Consider the following 20,233-nt stretch of genomic DNA (forward strand, 5'->3'; position numbering starts at 1 on the left):
TTTAATAAATTTTACCAAATTACCCCCTGATGTACATTCTTTGTCAATCAGACTGATCAACTAGTATTTCCCCAAAAGATATACACAAGATATTCTAGGCATGATTTAGGTAACAAAATATATCCTATAATATTCCCAAAATATTTCAAAGTATATCCCACAATATTCTCCTTATCAATTACAATTAAGTAGAATTTTATAATCATTCATTCATAAGAAATCTCATCAATTTAATCACAAATTTCTTTATTCATGCTTTGAAATTTCTTTACAATTAATCAAGCATATGTATACATATTCCCTTAACCCAATATTAATTTAGAACAATGCACAACAAGAAGAGCTTAGATTACCCATTACTCTTCCATATACAATTTAATTAAACAACAACTTCAATTATATTAACCCATATTTTTAAATTAAGAAGCCACAAAAGCTCCAATTGCTACCATTGTAACAACAGCAACTCCAACTCCCAACGCCACCCTTCTTCCTTGTAAGTGCAACCTTTGCATGATACTTCCATGCTCAAACATATGATGATCACCCTTTACTTGATCATCACTCGTCATACGTGTCTCGGGCTCAGCCAGTTTACCATTTTCAGCACTTGTATTGTTATCCTTTGTTTTATGGTCGTCCGAATTCGTGGTGGCCTCGGGTTGTTTCAACTTTTGATCCTCTGTAACCTCCTCTGCTTGAGGAGGAGGAGCCGGAGATGTTGACGCAGGGTGTGGTTGTTGGGCGACTTGAGGAGTCGTAGGTGTAACTTTCTTTGGTATCATAACATGAAGACGTCCTTCTGAGAACTTAGCTCGAATCCCGTTTACATCACAACTCTCTGGTATTTTTGTGTCCTTAACGAATCGGCACCTCTTTGTTCCATCTGCATTTGTTGCCCTCTCGCCGCTTACTCTAAGGACTCCATCTTTGTTAACTTGTACCTTTAGTTGATTTTTCTTAAAGTCTACAAGGCAAAAAAAAAAAAAAAACCCAATTAGTTTTACCATTCAATTCATGAAATGATGGAGTGTATATGCTCACACTGTAAATAGTTGACGTTAATAAACGCACTCTGTTTCAAATTACTTGCTCCATTTGACTTCTCTCGAACAAATTGCTCTTACAGTGCATGGTATCTCGTTAACGTTACTAGAATGTATATCAACCAAAAAGCATGAAAAATTGAATAGTGGAATAGTACTCCCTCTGCCACTAAATGAAGTGAGTGCCAAAAACAAAATTGTGATAATTACCTCTATCATTAATTACTTCTTAAATTCCCTTTATCGAAACAAAAACATAAAAACAAGAAAAGAAGATAAGTATTCAACTATACCGGGGAGGTTGATGATCAAAGTTTCAAGACCTTCCTCTGTGTGCAAATCACACGAAGGATCGAAATCGACATAAGAAGGTGCTGCTGAGTTCTTGGTTTTGATTGCCATTCTTTTTCCTTGAAGTAAGCTTAATTATGCACAATGCTATGCAATAGAACAAATGGTTGAGAGAAGGATTATTGTTTGATTGTATGATTATGCAAGGAAAACCATCTTCTATTTATAGTCGTTAGTATGAAGGGCATCTTTAGTATTTTTGGGTTGAGATTTCCTGTATTCTTTCTTGAGTTTCAAGTTGCTTTATGCCTTTATGGCTTTGCCTATATCTATGTTGGCTGGCCTATTCTTGTTGTGTTGCCTAACTATTATACCCTATTAAATCTAAAACATAACAAATTATGTTAGTTTATTGTCTCGTTTTTTTTTATAGGTAATCATATTTAATTTGGTTTATTTAGTTTTAAGATATTGACAAGAATAATGTTGTTTATGGCACTAAACTATTACTCCCTCTATCTATTTTATTTCCCCCCATTTTATATATCTTGGTCTTCAGATTAAAGTTATATCTTAAAACAAAGGTTATTTTAGATTTTAACACCTCACAAAAACACGAAAATTGATTTAACACCCCCATAAAAAAAAAATTTGATTTTAACACCAGATAAATTTCCAAAAAATTGGTATTACCACCACTTAACGGTTTCCATCCAAAAATTCCGTTAAGTGTGGCCCACATTAACACGTGTCAGCATTTTATTTGTTAAAAAAAAAGAGAAATTAAAAACTAAAATAAAATAAAATAAAAACCTAAAACTACCCAGCCACCACCACAACACCACCCCTGCGCCACCGCCACAACACCACCCCTGCGCCACCGCCACCTTCCCCCCAACTCACCACAACCCTCCTCGAAACCACCACCCGTGTCGCACCACCACCCCCAACCCACCTGAACACTCCCCCTCCCTTTCCCGCAACCGTAACGCCCCCAAAAACCACCAAACCCAAAACCCTCGTCCCCCCTAAACGGCCAGGAATCTAGCCTTAAAAGGCCGAAATCGGCTGGTTAAGGCCACTAATCCCTAAAACCGGCCAATTTCGGCCATTTTTTGCCAGATTCGTGGTCGTTTTGGGGAACAAGGGTTTTAGGTTTGGTGGTTTTTGAGGGCGATACGGTTGCGGGAAAGGGAGGGGGAGGGTTCAGGTGGTTTGGGGTGGTGGTGCGACACGGGTGGTGGTTTCGTGGAGGGATGTGGTGAGTTGGGGGGAAGCCGGCGGTGGCGCGGGGGTGGTGCTGTGGTGGTGGCTGGGTAGTTTTAGGTTTTTATTCTTTTTTTTTTATTTTTTTTATTTTTTATTTTTTATTTTTTTTTATTTTTTTGGCCAATAATAACACGACACGTGGCTTATGGACCCACTTAACGGATTCCTAAACAGAATCAGTTAAGTGGTGGTAATATCAAATTTTTAGAAATTTATCTGGTGTTAAAATCCATTTTTTTTTATGGGGGTGTTAAAATCAATTTTTGCGTTTTTGTGAGGTGTTAAAATCTAAAATTTCCTAAAACAAATACATTTCAAATTTTATACGTGTAAAAAATATAAAAAAAAATACTAATAAAATCTAATCTAATATACATAAATAAAGTAGGCATTTTTCGGGAGCATTTGGCGAGCCACATAAGAAAAGGTATTATTTTGTCCAATGAAAAATTAGATTATTAATTTATTTTAGAATTAAAAAAATTTACGCGCCACCTAAGCAAAAGTGACGAATAATATTTAAGAATTTTGACACATAGGTAAAAACAACGAATAGAGAATAATTAAAATTTAAATTATTTCAAAAAACCAATAATTATATTCTGTCAAAAAAAAAAAACCTAAGTAATAATTATCTTTTTTACATATATGGATGTAAATTTTTAACCGCAAATATCTTTAATCTCTCCATAGCAAATATTATAAAAAATTGATTTTAATAATGTACTCATTGAGACGAATAAAACTAAATCTCACATGACTAATTCCCCATTTAATAGTTAAACAATTATAATTGATACTAGAATTTTAAACCGAACGAGTATATTAAATAACCACGTACATATGCAAAAGACTTATTTTGATCAATAAAAAACGAGATTTGTCATTTCTTTTTTGAATTAAAAATTTAAATTGTCACATAAGCAAAATGAGTGAATAAGGTTTGAGATTTTAAATTCAAGCGTCACATAAAATAAATAAAACAACAAAAAATAACTTTATGTTAAAATTTAAAATTATCTTATGATATTAGGAATTTTATCCATATATTTTAATGAATGATATTCATAAATATACGAATTTTAAATTAACTAAAATATTTACTAGAACCGTTCCAAAAGAGGAATTTGTAGATTGGAAAAGTAAGTTTGCAACTATAGTCTTATAATAGAAGAGAAAAAATTTAAAAATTGTAAGAGATGTCTCTAATAATTTTGATTAAATTAGTGTATTACAGTTTCTGGTAGAATATATGTATTATTGTTGTAAAAATCATTATAGTAGTGTGGTAATGAAATTTCATTATAAAGACTTAATTTTATTTAATTAGATTAATTTCAGTAATGCAACATTCTTGGTATATACTTTTTATTTAACTATTTAAAATTTTATAAAGTCATACCTTTTTATTATTACTCTCACCATCTTTATTCGATCTTACCTTATAGTTTTGGGTTTACTTTATTAATTTTTCATTGTATTAAGTTGATATGGAGTAAAAGAATAATGGTGGTCTAAGTTATTGTTTGTGAAAGAATATAGTAATTTTATAACTATACATGTATAGAACAACAATGTACTTTTGTTATACAAACGAATCATAGTTGAATTAAAGAGGATTTATGATTTCAATTATTTAAAAAGGAAAAATAATATCTTGACAAATTAAAAATTAAATCCGTATTTTATTTTAAAATTAAATGAATATTAATTAATTAGGATTTAAATTATTAAAAAAACTAAAAGTTTTCTTTTTATTTAATTATCTTTAGATAAATACGAACAGTGATTTATAATTTAAATTATTTTAATTTAACATTAATATCTTATTCTAATATCCGATAGATTTAATAACATATAAAAAGGTATGACAAATGATAAAAAAAATATTACCATTTATTTTAATTTAGAATTAAAAAATCAATCACCACTTGAGAAAAATTAATGAATGAGATTTGAGAGTCAATCAATAAAAAAAAAAAATTCATAATTTAATTTTTAAAAATAATTAATTACCCCATAAGAAATCTTCACGAATGAGATATGAGTGTTTAATTTGATGTGTCATGTAAGAAATATACCAATATTGATTTAGGATTAAAATTATTTTTAAAAAATATATCTTTTAACGTTAAAAGTTTTATCCGGCAAATTTGGTAAATGCTTAATTAGTGATAATGAATTTTGGAAGGGTTAGGGGGAGGGTCCATCATAATTAGTGATTTAGTATTTTTTTTTTTTTTTAAAAAACTTATATTTAAATTTTTTTTTTTTTCTTCTATTATCCGACAAATAAGATATTATATTTATAATTTTTTTTATTAAATATAAATTTATTTTTCACATAATTAGCAGTTTAGCACCAACAAATAAGATCTTTTTAAATTATGGTAAGTAATAAAAATTAACCTTTTCCTAATCATCACAATAATTTAATCAACATTTTGTATGGTGTAATTACCAAAAAAAAAAAAAAAAAAAAAAAATCCTTACATGAGATTATAGATAAAAACCGTGCAAAGATAATTATTCCCAAGTTTGGCATAGATTAGGATGTCCTCTTCATCATAATCTCTTTTAGGTTGGATTTGTACCTTCATCCCAGAACTTTCAGTCTTGGTTCCCGACCTATTGGAGTTAACGATCTCATGGATCGTTAAGGGGTGTAACCTTCACCATGTAAACGGTTTACAAGTTCCTAAAACTTGTTGGCGACTCTTGTGCTCTAGCTTCCTTCCCTTTGGACGCCATCATGCTTAAGTGTATGATCACAGTGGGGTTCAAGTTTGGGGTAATGCTTGAAATATTCCCTACACTATGCAAACCGCGTTTTTTCTAGCTATGATTCGAATTCGTACAAAGACTTTACAATTTCGCCCTTTGTCCAAATATCCCATATATATTAATTTAATATATTTTCCTTCTATTTTCATTTTGGATTTATTCAAACTTAATCAAATTTAAGTTTGTTTTAAGTCCAATTTATTTTTCATTTTTTCTTGTTGGGGGAGAAAGTCGGATACCGTCCAATAGTAATAAAAATGACGGAAATTTTTGCGCAAAATTAATCACAATTTTATCACAATTTTTGCACACGCACATATGCACATAAAATGAAAAATAAATGCAAAGATAATACAATCATAATAGATAAAAGTCTGTATATACAAAAGATGTCTAACAAATGTGTCAGTCAGGCAAAGTCCTATAAAAGTCAGAATAAATAAACACAGGTACAACTACGGCGCTGGAGGATGCAGATGATGAGGAATGTTCATCATATCAAAGAACTGCGCAGATCGAGGAGTATGCTCCCCACCAGCTCCGGTCTCACGAGGAGGAGGGAAACTCAACTCAGGACCAGTCCACCCAAGGTCGCCCTGGTGATAAATCAGCAAAGGTTGAGGTTGCGGAGGCTCCTGCGACGACGAGCCGACCTCGTACGTCCCACCACCTCTCGGAGCCGATGTCGCCTCTCCCTATCCCACCAGACCAGCCCGTGCACTCTCAGATGAAGAGCCCGAGCACTCCACCGCCTCAGTCCGAGCAGCATCAAATCGGCCACCCCGACCACCAGAAGTAGTGCGGCGACACCTCGAGCTAGACCTAGCCGGCTCTCTCAAAACCTCAGGTCTTGTCCGAGTACGGGAAGTAATAGGTTGTCCCTGCAAAAAGAAATCAAGTCAGATGCAAAGAAAATAGAAATATAAACAATGCATAAATAAATAGGGAAAAGCTACCTCCCGAATAGTGTCGTCGCGGCGATAAGAAGCCACGTTCCTCATCCGCACGAGCTGGCTCCGTAAGGCATCTATGCACCTCGCCATCGCCATAACCAACTCGCGCGACAACTGTCAAAGAAATAAAATCAGTAACAATACAAGACAGATATAAACAAACAGCAAATAAATAACTCACCCGAGTCTGATGACGAGGGATAGATCGCTCAACGAAATGTTGATCCTCGGGAGCCGGAGGGATCATCTCCTCAATAGGCTCGTATGTCCCCTGATAGTGGATGGACATACGAGGGGGAACGAACTCAGTAGGCTCGGTCTGGCAAAAGGCAAACCAAAGTGAATAAAATACCACTTGGGGGCTACTTAGCAAAAAAATAAAAGATAAAAATTATATCGTCGCCTCCTTAGACAAAACAAGGGCTGGAGCTAACAACGCCAGCAGATCCTTCTCGTAGCATCGCCCCGAGCTGGCATGAGATCGCCAAGGGGTACCAACAAGCGACCTCTCTGATAAGTTGAGCATCATCGCATCATGGAACATGTGGCATGGCGGAGGAGCAGGGACGACAAAAATCTCTAAGGAGTGCTGAATAGCAACTCTCTCTCCTAGGTACACCGCCGCCTCATACGTCCCTTGAAAGTAGCGACTCTCAGCAGTGTACTGCGCAACCAGCGCAGGAATAACCAAAATCGCCTCATGGTCGGTATAATACATCAGGCTCCTGCAAAGAATGTCTATAAGATAAAGCTCTACCAAAAGCAATATAAAGATGTCAACTATGCAAAAGAACATATCGAGAGGATCAGCTCTCGAACACGGGAAGTAGTCGTTTGGTTACTAAAGCGACCACCCAAACAGGCCCCAATAGGGATCTCGCGTGGAGATGGTCTCACCGGCGCAAGCGAAGGAAAGTACTCGTAGAACCAGATCTACAAAGATAAAAAAGATATCAGCAAGAGTTTAAAGCTAACTTTTAAGAGATAAAGTATACCACTACGACTCTCTAGAATCTAGAGAGAGCGATGTCTCCTGTGTAAGACCGATGTCGAGAGGAGTCTCGCAATCCACGTATAAAGTCAGCATAGGCTAAGCTGGCCCAATCGTAACTCCCGATCAGCTAAAGATCGCGGACAGTAGGAAGGTAGTAAAGCCGCCCCTGACTACCCTTGTCAGGGGAAAATGTCCCTGAGAGCAAAATAAGTGCAAAGATGCACACCCGCTGCTCTCGGGTGGTCGCATCACCCTCAAAAGCCATCGCCATAGTTGATCGGCGAATCCACTTGGAGCTGAATCGTGATGGCTCCACCTCAACACGGGCCCGAACTGCAAACGAACCCAACAGCTCGTCGACCAGATGAGAGAAAACGCTGATGGAGCTGTCGAACGACAGCGCGGCCGAGCTAAACTCCAGTCCCAAGATGAGACTAAAGTCGGCTGGGGTAACAGTCATCTCATCCCAAGGAAAGTGAAAAGTGTTAGTGGTGTCCCAAAAGAACTCGACCAAAGCGCGAACCATGTGGTTGCTCACATCGAACGAGTACATGGCCTGCATAGCCCGAAACAGGGCAATCAGCCCACAAGACTCCCAAAGAAGGCGCAGCCCCTCATCGCCGCTGAAATACTTACCGTACAGCTTGCCCAGGGTGTCATTGCCCGAGCTATGGCTACGCGTGCTACCACTAATAATCCCGCGACACACCCTCTCATAAATGTGGTGCTCGGGGGCAAAGAATAACGTCCGCTCATCCCACTCATGGAAGGGACCGTGAGAGGTAAACGGATCGGCGTCCTCCGGAACAGGCTTGTGCTCCCGTCGTGTGTCTCGAGACCGAGAACCGGAACCTCGCTGTCTAGCCATACTACATTGTGCAAAATTGATAAAAATTAAGGGACTATAGTATCTAAGGTTCGCCTAGCCGCATGATACTATGTTCACAAAAAACAGAGTACGTAGTACTAAAACAGAGCACATTTTCAAATTCAAGCATATATGACATTTTTCAAGCAATCAAACAATTTCTTACAATATTATGATAATCATTGTGACAAATTGAACAAGAATTGTTAGCAAAAACATCAAAGAACGAGCCACATTGTTCTCCTGACCTTAAGAGGTTCAACAATGGTGAATCGCTCGTTTCTTCACCAAATTAAGTCAAACAAGTCTCAAAAATACTCCCAAGGCAATATATAAACTTAATCAAGCAATTTCATGGCATAAAATTTGACAAACAAAGCGAATTGAGCAATATAAGTTTTGAATTTTCAATAAATTTGTGAATAAACATGTGCAAAATTCATCAAAATTCGAGTGAGTTGGGAAAAAACTTACATAGATCAGCAAACTAGATAAACAAAGCTTTTATTTGCAACAAATTTGATTGAATTTGGTTGAGAAACGAGCGAGAATGAGCAATTCGAAGTTTTTCTCAGCGAACTTGAACGAATGAAAGCAGTATCAGCAAAATGAGGAAGAAAGGGGATTTATGCGAAAATCCCGACTGCAGCGTTGCACGACAGCTCTGTCACCGAGCGACAGAATGCAGCGCCGAGCGATGGGGAGAAATCGCGGCCCCAGTGACGTTGCAGCGGCGACAGAATGCGAAGCCTCTCAGAATGATTATTTCGACCTCGTACATCAATTTTGGGTTCCTTGGTACGCCAGTTAGTCCCTCTAAGAAATTTGACATGATTAAGTAATCGGCTCGGTTACTATTACATTAAGTGATCGACCTGATAAATGATCATCTCACTTAGCTTAAAACGCCTAAACATTATCTCACTGCAAAGGCCCCGACATACTGGTTCACAAATAACAGAAGTGTCGACATACTGGTTCACAATTCAGACGCACCGACATACTGGTTCACAAGTAGCAAAAGTGCCGACGCACTAGCATAGCTAAAGCGAAGTTCAAGAGAATTTTAAAGGATCGACAGGCGTTGGTCTTCGGTGATACTTTTCAGAGTATTACCGCAACAAATGAGGATGGCTTCAGCCGAAGCAATCTTCGATCATGTTCCTTGGCTTGCGGAAGGTGGTCACAAAGCGCTAGAAGATCGTTTCAAGCAAAGCAATCTTCGACAGGGTTATCTAGCTTGCAGATGAGTATCACAACATAATTGGAGGTAGTTACAGGCGTAGCATGTTGGGGTTTGGTAAGTCCAACTTACCGCGAAAACGACCCTGACCCAAAGAACCACTCGCAATTAATAAAACCATAAAGCATAACAAATAAACGTAAAAGGATATAATCTTAATTTACCTTTGACGCGTGCTTCGCCCGACTTAATGGGCTCTTACTTGAAAGCTTTAGCTCCGCTCACACAAGAGCCTCCAACGGCATCCACCCGCAAAAGACAAACACCGACTTTTTAGGTCCGCTACCTTGGAGTTAGCAAGGTCCAATCAAAACCCGAGTGATTAAATGAGTTCAAAGGTTTTCACAATGGTGATGCCTTTTTCAACTCTCACTCAAGTGATTTTCCCAATACCCCAACTTGGGTATTTATAGGGAAAACAAGAGAGTGAAAAAGCTCTTCCATCAATGTGGGAGAATTTGATTTTTCCATTTTATTTTAAAGCTAAAATAAAATAAATAATCAAACTAGTAATAAATCAACAAGTGGCAAGCTCATGAGAGAGGTTAGGTGAGGACCATTTGGAGGAGGGGGGACCAAACTTGCTCCCCACTCCCTCTCCAAAAATCGGCCACCTCATACCTCAAGCCTCCCCTCACAATGCTCCACATGGCACCACACTTGGGCACCAAGGCACCCCAAGGTGGGCTGCCATGTGTGGCTGCCAGCAAGCCTAGCACAAGCGTGTGGGTTGCTTGGCGCTGCTGGCCAGCACGCCCAGAACAGCTTAGGCTCGGCTTGGTGCGCATGCTAGCCACCATGCTATACCAAATGCCCCTAGCACTCGGTTTTCTCAGGGCATTCCAATGCTAAGGGTGTTTTGGTCTTGTTGATTTATTATTTTCGTGTCTCGTCTTTTATTATTTTAACTCGACTTCCGACGCTCGGTTACGACGCTCTAAGCTCGAATTTTCGACGTCTAATTATTTAATACTCGAGCGACAAATTAATTTCTTCCGAATTAATTCGTCGAGTCGGTTCATATATTTTCTAGGGTGTGACCCGAAGGGTTCAGTCAAGATTAAGCTGTAATATTAATTATACATTAATATTACTGATCGGAAGCGGCCTCCACCCAGGCATTCCGATCACTTGACCTTGCTGAATGACAGGGTAAAGTCGTATCCCCTAATAAAAAATAATTACCTAAATCTCTAACTAAAGTGGATAGGGAAGTAGGGTCGAACTCCACAGGGAAACAGGTCTTTTTAATTCTAATTAATTATTATAATCTAAATTATCTAAGTAACCAATAATTTTAGGTATGAGTTCTATACTACGAAGAATAAGTTTAGGGAGAAAAGAAACAATAATAAGGGAGCCTAGGGTCACAGGTTCACCAATAATTAATATTACGGGATAGAACGAAGTAATTAATAATTAACAATGCACAAATAACATGATTAACAGGCTCTCGCAATTTATTAATCAACATAGATCTAACAGGCTCTCGCAATTTACTAGACCTAAGTTCCTATTAAAATTAGCCTTTAATATTAAATCAACATCTGCTCGATTCATCAATTCAATATTGCTAAACATTCACAATCAAATTACATCTGCTCGATTCATAATCTAATTGCAAAGAATTAAAACAATTCAATAGGAAATTATCATGCAATATCAATAATCAATAATTACAAACTATCCCTTTACATTAATAATGGATCCCCATAAACCCTAGAATGAAACTACTCACTAATCATCATGACTAAACCAATCAAGTAAATAATTAAAAGCATAATCAAGAAAAGCAATTAAAATAGCTGAAATGAAAAGGGAAGAAATTGTACCTAAAATAAATCTGGAATTAAAAGAAGTATTAAGAAAAAAAGTTTAGAGAGAATTTAAGAGAGAGAAAAATACCAAGTAGAGAGAGAAAGTCTAAGAAAGAAGGTAAGCTAATAATTCCGTACATAATCGTATTTAAACCTCTCCTAAAACAAGAATTAAAACTAAACTAATCAGCTACTAAGAAAACACGCGCCCGATCGGGCGAAGGGCAGCCCGATCGGGCCCGCCTTTTTGCTCTGCCCTTGCTTGGTATGCTGCACCCGATCGAGCCTAAGCTCACCCGATCGGGCGCGCTTCTTCCTGAGGCTTGGTTTTGCGTGCACTCACCCGATCGGGCGTATGCTTGCCCGATCGGGCCCGGCTTCTTCTCCGAGGCTTGGATTTCGATTGGGCTCGATTCCTCGGCCCAATCTGGATTTCCTCATCGGGTCTTGAATAATTGATCCAATAGCCCCGGTATCACATACCGAGCCCTTAATCACCGGCTCTCACCGATCCTGGGCTTCAAGAGTGGTCGTGTCCTTCTAGCTTCCGTAGTCGATCCATAAAGCCCGAGAAAATGCTCCAAGAGTGTAATTTCCTGTAAAATACAACTAAAACTACGAAAACACTAGAACACAGAAATTAGTAATAAAAGTGGCCCGAAAGAGCCAAAAACACTACTAATAGCGACCAAGGGACGGGGATAAAACACTATATAAAATGGACATATCAAACTCTCCCAAGCCAAACCTTTGCTTGTCCCTAATCAAAGAGCTCATCAATGAACATATAAAACATACTTCACCCCAATAATCAAATAAAAAACCAACGATTCAAAGCAAATCTAATGAACACGCTTCAACATCAATCAATCTTATTCATCTAATCACCCTTCCCCCCCAACAATTATCAAGTAGAGCAAACCACAAGAGCATATAGAATTCAAGACTAGTGCTCAGACACTCAACTCTCATTTATGTGGCGAGTAAAGAATGTACTCGATCGTTCTCCAACCAACCACTTTAATGTGAACAATGCCCTCCCAACTCACACTCTCGTGTGTGTAAAAACATTGAACGCTCATCCTACTAGTCGACTCGAAATATGCCAAGTCATAACTTGCATTGATAAACAACACTTTCACATTTACATAACTTCTATGCACAAGGTCGGAAGGTCTTTTAAGCTTGTAATGTAAGGCTAGGGTAAAGGTAGGATAAATTTGGGATTATGTGAGAGAAAAGCTATGCATTAAGGGAGCCAAATCCTAAAAAACCCATGATAAAAAATAATCATCATACACATCTCCAACATAACCAACTCCAACAACAATCCACCAAATATACTCCAAACAATATAAACAATCCCAACACTCACAATTTCACTCATAAAAATATGACAATATGGAACAAGAGTGAATAACAAACTTTGAACTCATAACTTGAAATATTTACATTGAAACTCAACTTTTTTCTTCTTTTATTTTGATTAACCTTCACTTAGAACATTTGAACATCAAACACTTTTTCTTTTTTTTTCTTAGAAGTTCACTTTCTTTTTTTTTTTTCAAATTTCTCACTTTTTTTTTTTTTTCAAATTTCTCATTTTTTTTTTTGAACTTCTTTTTTTTTTTTCATCACACTTTTATTTTTCTCAAATATATACAACTCTTAAACTCATCAAAACAAAAATATGATCAAGAACAAATTACTTCTCAAAACCCACCCAAATTGTTTAGATAATCGGCACACTACAAACTCCCTCACCTCACTCACTAATAGCTCCCCCAAGCCAAGCTTGGGACTAGTAACCAATGGGGCAATTAAGGCTTGTAATGTGGCTATAAACAATAAAAAGTCAAGGCAACAACATGGGTAGCAAGAAGGAAACAAATGTATCTAAATAAATCTGAAGGCTACCTAAAAGAACAAATGCCTTCGTTCTCCACATGTGCATAATAGTGAGTCATGAAAGACTACTCATAGTTGCAAATCAATACTCAAATTCATTGACATACCAGGAACTACGGAACTATCACACATTTCCTAACCAAATCAACTAGTCAAGCACTATATTCACAAGTAGTTGGACAAAATTGACGCATGTTTAGGAATCCAAGCAATCAAACTTCAAATCATGACCAACAAATCCACAATATTTTCTCAAGTATGGGGCACATGGAAGCATGATTTACAATTCATTGGAACGTATTTTTGATTTTTTTGATTTTTTAATTTTTTTGTATTTTTCATATATAAAGAAAGCAATAAAACTAACCTAGGAAAGCAAATAAAAACTATACTAGAAAGCAAATAAAGAGAGAAAAGGAAGAGAATTACCAAGTGAAAGAACACCCCCCAAGCCAAATCAAGCAATGCCCTCATTGACTTGGGAGAGTAGCCTACTCCTCATCCTCATCCATCCTCGAATAGCCCCCGCCGTGGCTAGAACCGGCTCCTCCATGGCTAGAGCCACCACCTCCATACCCCGAACCACCTGCAAAGTAGTTAGGGTCCACATTCCCACCCATACCCCCAAAAGGAGCATCACCCCCATATCCGTGGACCGAAGAGTAGTCCACATAAGTACCATACACACCGGGGTGAGAATACCCTCCTTGGGGGTATTGGAACCAATCGGGAGTAAGTGAATCGGGAGGAATAGCCCCCCGACGGGCGTAATCATCATACATGGGATAAAGGCCCCTCCCTAGGTTTCTCTCTATGTAACCAACCCGCCCATCTAAGGTGCTTAACCTAGAGTCTAGGTTTTGCATTATACCCTCAACTCTCCCTTGCCCCGTCCCGATGCGGTCTAATTGGCTCCTAAAAGCCGAAAAGTCATATGGGGCATTGGGGTCGACGTTGTAATCGACCGAAGAAGTGGGCATGCCATAGGTGAAGGGTGGAGGAGGTTGGTAGTGTGGTGAATGGTGAGTGGGGGAATGGTGGGGTTGTGGTGAAGGGTGAGGTGGTTGAACCTCACCTTGACCATTTATCTCGAAAGTATAAGAGGGCTTCCCCCTCTCAAATTTGGTCAAGGCGGGGTTGGGTAAGGTAAAGGCTTGGTCTCTCCTACCCGATTGTCGGTGGACTATCCACCAAGTATCACTCCCCACAGGTTGCACCCAGTTCAAACTCCCTAAATAGGGTAGGTCCATGAGGTTCGATCCCACAACTTTCCTATGCCCATCCGGGTTCCAACCTAGGTTTTTCCTAGCAATGTGGGTCACTAACCCCCTAAAATAAATAGGTGCCCTAGACCTACTAGCCTCGGCCGCATTGGCCGCCCTTTGAAAGTGATTGGCTATCCTATGGGGTATGTTCAATTTTTCAGCGGTAGGATTTACATAGGATGCCAATAGTTCCAATTCATCTCTCCTAACATTTGCCGGTTCATGCCTCCCAAAAATAGTGAGGCCAGCAAATCTTTGCCAAAGTTTTGGGACAGGATGTTGAATCCACGTCCCTTTGGCATGCTGGAGGTTCACTAAATCCTCCCCAGTTAGCCTCTTATAGACCACGGCGGTGTGGTCTTGAGAGGGTTCAATTGGTTTATCTGATTTTAAATCAAACAACTTTCCAAATTCTTTAAGAGTTAGTCTCACATCGTTGTTTAATAATCGGAATTGTACATGAGTAATTAGTGCATTCATTTTAATAACATTAAAACTTGAAATAAATTCCAATATTAAGTAGTCATATGTATCATGACACATTTGAAAGAAACCACTCATGCCTATACCTTTGAACAATTTTTCCAAAAATTTATCTAGGCCTAACCTAACTAGTGTGGGATGATGAATAAAACGGGTAGAGATTATCTGGCGATCGATGAGGTTGACCATCCTAACCCGTTGCTCCTCCGAGGTAATGACAACCTCCTCCCATCCCGGAATTTGAAGATCCGGGTTGACCGTTGGTTGTAGTGCCCTCGAACTCTCACCCCTTTGAGTCCTTGAACGTTTTGAGGCCATCTTCTTGTAAAATAGTAGGAAATTAAAGGTTTCTCTCTCTTAGGGTTTGAGAAAATTTGAGAGAAAGTAGTGGAAAATTAGTGTAGATTGTAGAGGAATATGAGGGGAGTTGGAATATGTAAGAATTTTTGAGTTTTGATGGAAGAATTGGAGGAGATCTTGAATTGAAGTGTAGGTTGAAGGTTTGAAAATGGAGGTTTTAGAGAGAGAAAGTGAAATGAAGAAGATGAAATAAGGAGAAAGTGAGGAAAGAAAGAAGAGAAAAGAAAATAAAGGGGGTCGTGGCTGATGGTGCGCCCGATCGGGCAAGCTTCGCCCGATCGGGCGAACAAACGATTTTCCAAAACTCCAGTTGCGCGCCCGATCGGGCGAGCTCCGCCCGATCGGGCGCGAACACGAAGCAAAATTTCTCCACTTTGCTCGCCCGATCGAGCGAGCTTCGCCTGACATATCTTTTCCTTCACTCGATTTTCCATAAAAATGCACCCGATCGGGCAAGCTTCGCCCGATCGGGCGAAAATACCTCTGAATTCAACCCTGCTTGCGCGCCCAATCGGGCGAATTTGTGGCTGAAATCTGCGGTTGCTTGCGCGCCCGATCGGGCGAGCCTTGCCCGATCGGGCCCGAGCCCAACTCGGCTGCACTCCTTTTTCTCCGATTTCTTTTCTTCTTCAAATTTTTCTAAGTCTTTATACCTGTCAAATTCATACCTGTACAACAACACTTATAACTAGTGAAATATCACTCTCCTCGCCTCTCTAAAATAAAAATAAAAAATAAGGAAAAGGGAAACTAGCCTAGAAAGCATGAAATACGGGTTGCCTCCCGCAAAGCGCTGGTTTATCTAGGTCCCGCACGACCTTCTTACCACCTTGAAGCTCATGTAGGAAGTGGAGTTAGGAGAGTCTCCTCCACATCTATAATGGTAGCACCTTCATGATACACTTTCAACCTTTGGCCATTTACCTTGAACTCTTCACCTTTGTCATTCACCAACTCCACCGAACCAAACTTGTTCACCTTTGTGACAGTGAAGGGACCGGACCACCTAGACTTCAACTTTCCTGGGAAAATCTTCAATCTAGAATTAAAGAGAAGAACCTTATCACCCGGTGCAAACTCTCTTGGTAAGATCCTCTTGTCATGCCACTTCTTGGTCTTCTCCTTGTAGATCCGCGCACTATCATATGCCGACAATCTAAACTCATCCAACTCATTGAGTTGAAGAAGTCTCTTCTTACCCGCGGCCTTAGAATCCATATTAAGCTCTTTGATCGCCCAAAAGGCTTTGTACTCCAGTTCTACGGGAAGATGACATGCCTTACCATAAACTAATCTATAAGGTGAAGTACCAATCGGTGTCTTAAATGCTGTTCGGTATGCCCAAAGTGTGTCATCAAGCTTCATACTCCAATCCTTCCTTGACTTGGCTACTACCTTTTCTAGGATCGCCGTGATTTCCCTATTAGAGACCTCAACTTGACCACTAGTTTGAGGGTGTTAACTAAGCCCTGTTCTGTGATATACGCCATACTTCTTAAGGAGGTTATCCAATTGTTTTTCATGGAAGTGGGTACCTCCATCACTAATGATAGCCCGTGGAACGCTAAACCTCGGAAATATGGTCTTCTTGAAGAGCTTGGTGACTACCTTGACATCGTTTGTTGGTGAAGCTATGGCTTCTACCCACTTGGACACATAATCTACGGCTACAAGTATGTAACAATTCCCATTAGAAGATGGGAACGGCCTCATATAATCGATACCCCAAAATTCAAATATTTCAACTTCAAGAATCCCAGTTTGGGGCGTCTCATGCCTCCGCGAAATGTTGCCGGTCCTCTGGCAAGAGTCACAAGCCTGCACAAAAGTGTTAGCATCTTTAAACATAGTAGGCCAAAAGAAGCCTGACTCATTAATCTTAATTACCGTTTTAGTGGGGCCATGATGTCCACCATAGGGTGAAGTATGAAAACTGGTAAGGACGCCGTGAACCTCCCATTCGGGAACACACTTGCGAAATAATCCATCTGCACACTCACGAAACAAAAAAGGATCATCCCAAAAATAATGTTTAACATCAGAATGGAATTTCTTTTTCTGTTGGTAGGACAAGTCAGGAGGTAGAGTACCACCCACTAAATAATTAGCAAAATCAGCATACCAAGGGTGATGCTCTACAACTGTATACAGGTTGTCATCAGGGAACGAATCATCTATAGGAAGAGAATCCTTACCCTCATCATACCTGATACGTGACAAGTAGTCTGCCACTACGTTCTCTTCTCCCTTTTTATCTTATATTTCTATGTTGAAATCTTGGAGAAAGAGAACCCACCGGAGTAGCCTTGGCTTTGATTCCGCCTTGGCTATCAAATATTTTAGTGCTGCATGATCAGTAAAAACAATAACTTTAGAACCAACTAGATATGATCTAAATTTTTCTAAAGCATAAATAACAGCAAGAAACTCCTTTTCCGTAGTGGCATAGTTGACTTGGGCTTCATCCAAGGTTTTGCTAGCATAATAAATAGCATGCAAAACCTTGTCCTTCCTCTGTCCGAGCACGACTCCTAGTGCAAAGTCACTTGCATCACACATGATCTCGAAAGGAAGGTTCCAATAGGGAGCACATATGATGGGTGCCGATATCAAAGCCTGCTTAATCCTGTTAAAAGCCTCAAGACACTCGTCAGTAAAAATAAATGGGGAATCCTTGAGCAAAAGCTGTGTTAGTGGTTTAGCAATTTTAGAAAAATCTTTGATAAAGCAGCGATAAAACCCCGCATGACCCAAGAAGCTTCTAACTCCCTTAACATTGACTGGGGGAGGTAATTGCTCAATCACTGATATTTTAGCCTTGTCTACTTGTATGCCCTTATCAGATACAATATGGCCAAGGACTACTCCCTCTGTCACCATAAAGTGACATTTTTCCCAATTAAGGACTAGGTTGCATTCTTCACATCTTTTCAAAATTCTAGCGAGATTAGTTAAACATGAATCAAATGAAGAACCATATACGCTAAAATCATCCATAAAGACCTCCATAATAGACTCTATGAAATCAGAAAAAATACTCATCATGCAACGTTGAAAGGTAGCGGGTGCATTACATAAACCAAAGGGCATTCTACGATATGCAAAAGTGCCATAAGGGCATGTAAAGATAGTCTTTTCCTGATCTTCATGGTGGATCGGAATTTGGAAAAATCCCAAATACCCGTCCAAATAGCAAAAGAATTTGTGATTGGCTAACCTCTCAAGCATTTGATCTATAAAGGGAAGAGGGAAGTGATCCTTTTTAGTGGCGATATTTAGTCTACGATAGTCTATGCACATAAGCCACCCTGTTACAGTTCTAGTGGGAATTAATTCATTTTTTTCATTTGTTATCACAGTCATCCCACCCTTCTTCGGCACTACCTGCACAGTATTTACCCACTTGGAGTCAGAAATAGGATAGATAATACCTGCATCAAGTAATTTCATCACCTCCTTCTTGACTACTTCCTGCATGTTGGGATTTAATCTTCGTTGGGGTTGAATGCAGGGCTTGTAATTTTCCTCTAGATGAATCCTGTGCATACAAAAATCAGGGCTAATACCCTTGAGATCATCAATACTGTACCCTATAGCCTTCTTATGGGTTTTGAGAACCCCTAGAAGTTGGGAAGATTGTAGGTCAGTGAGTGCAGTACTGATGATCACGGGGTGTAGTTCCTATTCATTGAGAAAAACATATTTTAAATGAGAAGGGAGAGGTTTTAGCTCAGGTTTCTTGACCTCTGCAAGTTTTGATTCCTGAACTAAATTTACTACCTTCATTGTCTCCTTGGGGCTTAACTCTTTTAAGGAAAGAGCCTTTTCAATATCCTGTACCTCATTACCCCAAACGCTTGCATTGTCGCTAGATAAATTCCCGCAGAGAACTTCCTCTAAGGGATCCTTCGCAAGAATCTATGGCAAGCTATCATCACAAATATCGTCCATTATATCAATTGTATCAATGTAGCAACAATTTTCCTCTAACACAGGACCTTTCAAAACCTTCCCTAAATTGAAGGTAACATTATCGTTACCTACAGAAAGGGTTAGTTTACCATTTTTTTACATCAATAATCGCTCCTGTAGTGTGGAGGAAAGGCCTACCTTATATAATGGGTATTTGTGTGTCTTTTGCCATATCTAAAACAACAAAATCAACAGGAATGAAAAATTTACCAACTCTGACAGGTACGTCCTCTAAAATACCTAAGGGGTATTTTACCGAACGATCTGCCATTTGCAAAGTTATATTAGTAATTTTTAATTCTCCCATATTTAATTTAGTGTAGATAGATGATGGCATGACACTGACACTAGCACCCAAATCACACAAAGCTTTATCATTAAAAACATTCCCAATGTGACAAGGGATAGAAAAACTACCGGGATCCTTTAATTTAGGAGGGGATTTATTTTGCAAATAAGCGCTACACTCCTCTGTGAAAGCTACAGTTTCTACTTCATTAAAGGCCCTTTTCCTAGTCAGAATGTCTTTCATAAATTTAGCATAAGCAGGTACTTGAGTGATTAAATCAGTGAAAGGAACTGTTACCTGCAGGTTTTTCACAACCTCTAAAAACGGACCGAATTGTTTTTCAAGCTTACTCTTCAGTTGTCTATTAGGGAATGGAAGCTTGATAACTGGGCTCTACACATCTCCTCCCTTATCCTGCGATTTACCCTGCACAGAAACATTAGTAGGGTTAGTATCTATTTGTAGCCCTCCAAGGCTAGCAGGATTACCGTTTGGTATAGAGGAATCTAGATCAGGAACTGGTCTATCTTCCTTTGGCATAGGAGGTCCATCATTATGTGAACCAGTCCTTAGAGTTATTGCGTTAGCATGATCTGTAGGATGGATAGGTTGTGATGGTAGAGCTCCCTGCTGCCGGGATTGTAGGGTAGATGAAGGTTGTGCAATTTGGTTGTCCATGATTTTATTATGG

The 20,233-nt window shown here is 39.0% G+C and overlaps 1 protein-coding gene across 1 annotated transcript; it reads right to left on the reverse strand.

The window, feature by feature from the left end:
- Positions 1-225: 225 nt before the first annotated feature.
- LOC145584360 (uncharacterized) lies at positions 226-1,508 on the reverse strand. The gene is made up of 2 exons (XM_081641222.1): positions 1,340-1,508; positions 226-967 (listed from the first exon to the last, which is right to left on the reverse strand). Exons 1-2 carry the CDS (start codon positions 1,446-1,448, stop codon positions 420-422), a joined length of 657 nt encoding a protein of 218 aa, XP_081497348.1. The 5' UTR covers positions 1,449-1,508; the 3' UTR covers positions 226-419.
- Between the last annotated feature and the right edge of the window lie 18,725 nt (positions 1,509-20,233).

This window comes from Chenopodium album, chromosome 2, assembly GCF_948465745.1.
Source record: "Chenopodium album chromosome 2, dcCheAlbu1.1, whole genome shotgun sequence".
In the NCBI taxonomy this organism is placed as follows: domain Eukaryota; kingdom Viridiplantae; phylum Streptophyta; class Magnoliopsida; order Caryophyllales; family Amaranthaceae; genus Chenopodium; species Chenopodium album.

Bases quoted from the DNA above. Each gene is read 5' to 3' on its own strand.
- LOC145584360 (XM_081641222.1), bottom strand. From the start codon at position 1,448: ATGGCAATCAAAACCAAGAACTCAGCAGCACCTTCTTATGTCGATTTC. The intron at 968-1,339 runs GTATAGTTGAAT...TTTGCCTTGTAG, and splicing joins TTTGATCATCAACCTCCCCG to ACTTTAAGAAAAATCAACTA.